Source organism: Penaeus monodon, chromosome 19, assembly GCF_015228065.2.
Source record: "Penaeus monodon isolate SGIC_2016 chromosome 19, NSTDA_Pmon_1, whole genome shotgun sequence".
Classification (NCBI taxonomy): domain Eukaryota; kingdom Metazoa; phylum Arthropoda; class Malacostraca; order Decapoda; family Penaeidae; genus Penaeus; species Penaeus monodon.
In genome coordinates, this window is record NC_051404.1 from 4,621,548 (window position 1) to 4,622,719 (window position 1,172).

General features: G+C 43.4%; 1 protein-coding gene across 3 annotated transcripts in view; it reads right to left on the reverse strand.

Moving 5' to 3' along the window:
- Window positions 1–1,172, reverse strand: part of LOC119584994 — a 13,700-nt gene that overhangs the window by 9,110 nt on the left and 3,418 nt on the right. For 2 of the 3 annotated variants that reach the window (XM_037933603.1, XM_037933605.1), the window contains exons 2-3: window positions 452–598; window positions 22–142 (exon numbers count right to left, since the gene is read on the reverse strand). In XM_037933603.1, coding sequence (XP_037789531.1) covers window positions 22–142; window positions 452–586 — 256 coding nt within the window. In that variant the 5' untranslated portion in view covers window positions 587–598. Of the gene's footprint in view, window positions 1–21; window positions 143–451; window positions 602–1,172 lie in introns of all 3 variants that reach the window. The other variant, XM_037933604.1, reaches the window with a different exon arrangement.

Genomic DNA, 1,172 nt, shown 5'->3' on the forward strand with positions numbered 1-1,172 from the left:
ACCCATATACTCGCAACTCACGCAAAAACCGAACGCAGGCGCCACAGCATCCGAACTGCCTCACTCCTTCGACGAAGAGCGTTCCCTCAGGGCATTCTTCTCTCCCGAGAGGCGGATGACACGTTAAGTATCCGCAGAGTTGCTGTGGAGATGAAGGTTGCGTGTTGACTATCGGTGGATTTTTTTTTCTAATGACAACTGCATGCGTGGATTAACAAGTACAAGGGAGCAAGGTATGTTATGTATGGGTTGATTAACGATACATTGGTTTATTCGTTGATTGTAGTGGATGATGAGTAACGCATGAGTGAGCGACATACAAGCAGCCTATGCAGCAGAATAATCTGAAATAGCTGTAGATGATTGCACCATCAGCTGTGGCTAATGGACAAGAGTCACTCAGCAATGAAAAACAAGAAGTTCACGGACTATAGTCAATGGAACAACCAACCGTCTTTGGGTCTCCTTCCGTCAGAATGAAGTTGAGCAGCTCCATCCCCCTCGTGGTGTTCTGCGGCTCTGCGGACGCCGCCGCAACCACCACCAGCGCCGCCAGCGTGGCCGAGAGTCGCGTTTGGCCTTTCATGGAGCGATCCTTCTGCTGAGCGATCCTTGCATTAGTAAGGTGAATATCAAGCAAAAGATAAGAATTAGTTAATGTGATAAAATCAAATGAAGCTGTGATTTTAACAGTGTAATGCAACTAAAGTAAATAGTGATAGTTTTAACAAATGACAATAAAAAATGCTGACAATCTAAAACACACGAAAATACATATCTAAATACATCAAATGCACACAAACGAGAGATACATCACAGCAGAGGTAATTCTGAAGTCGCCGCACACAGTGTCTCTCTGGATGAGTTTCCAGAAATATAGGCCACCATACCATTATTTACTAGTTTGGTAGTTTGTTCTAGTAAAATGAATCGTCGCTGGCTCTTCGTCACTTCATACTGCTAAATTCATACATAATCAATTGATTCGAACGGGATTTTAGAACCTCCTAACAGTCTTTTTTCAGGTAGACGATCTTCATGATTGTTTTTTTTACCAAGGCAGCCATGCGGTTGGGACTATCACCATTCTGCCACGAGACTGGATACTGTAGGGGCTAACCATATTCTTAAGTCATTTTTCAGTGTCTAGTTTCGATAACCGTAAAGCAATG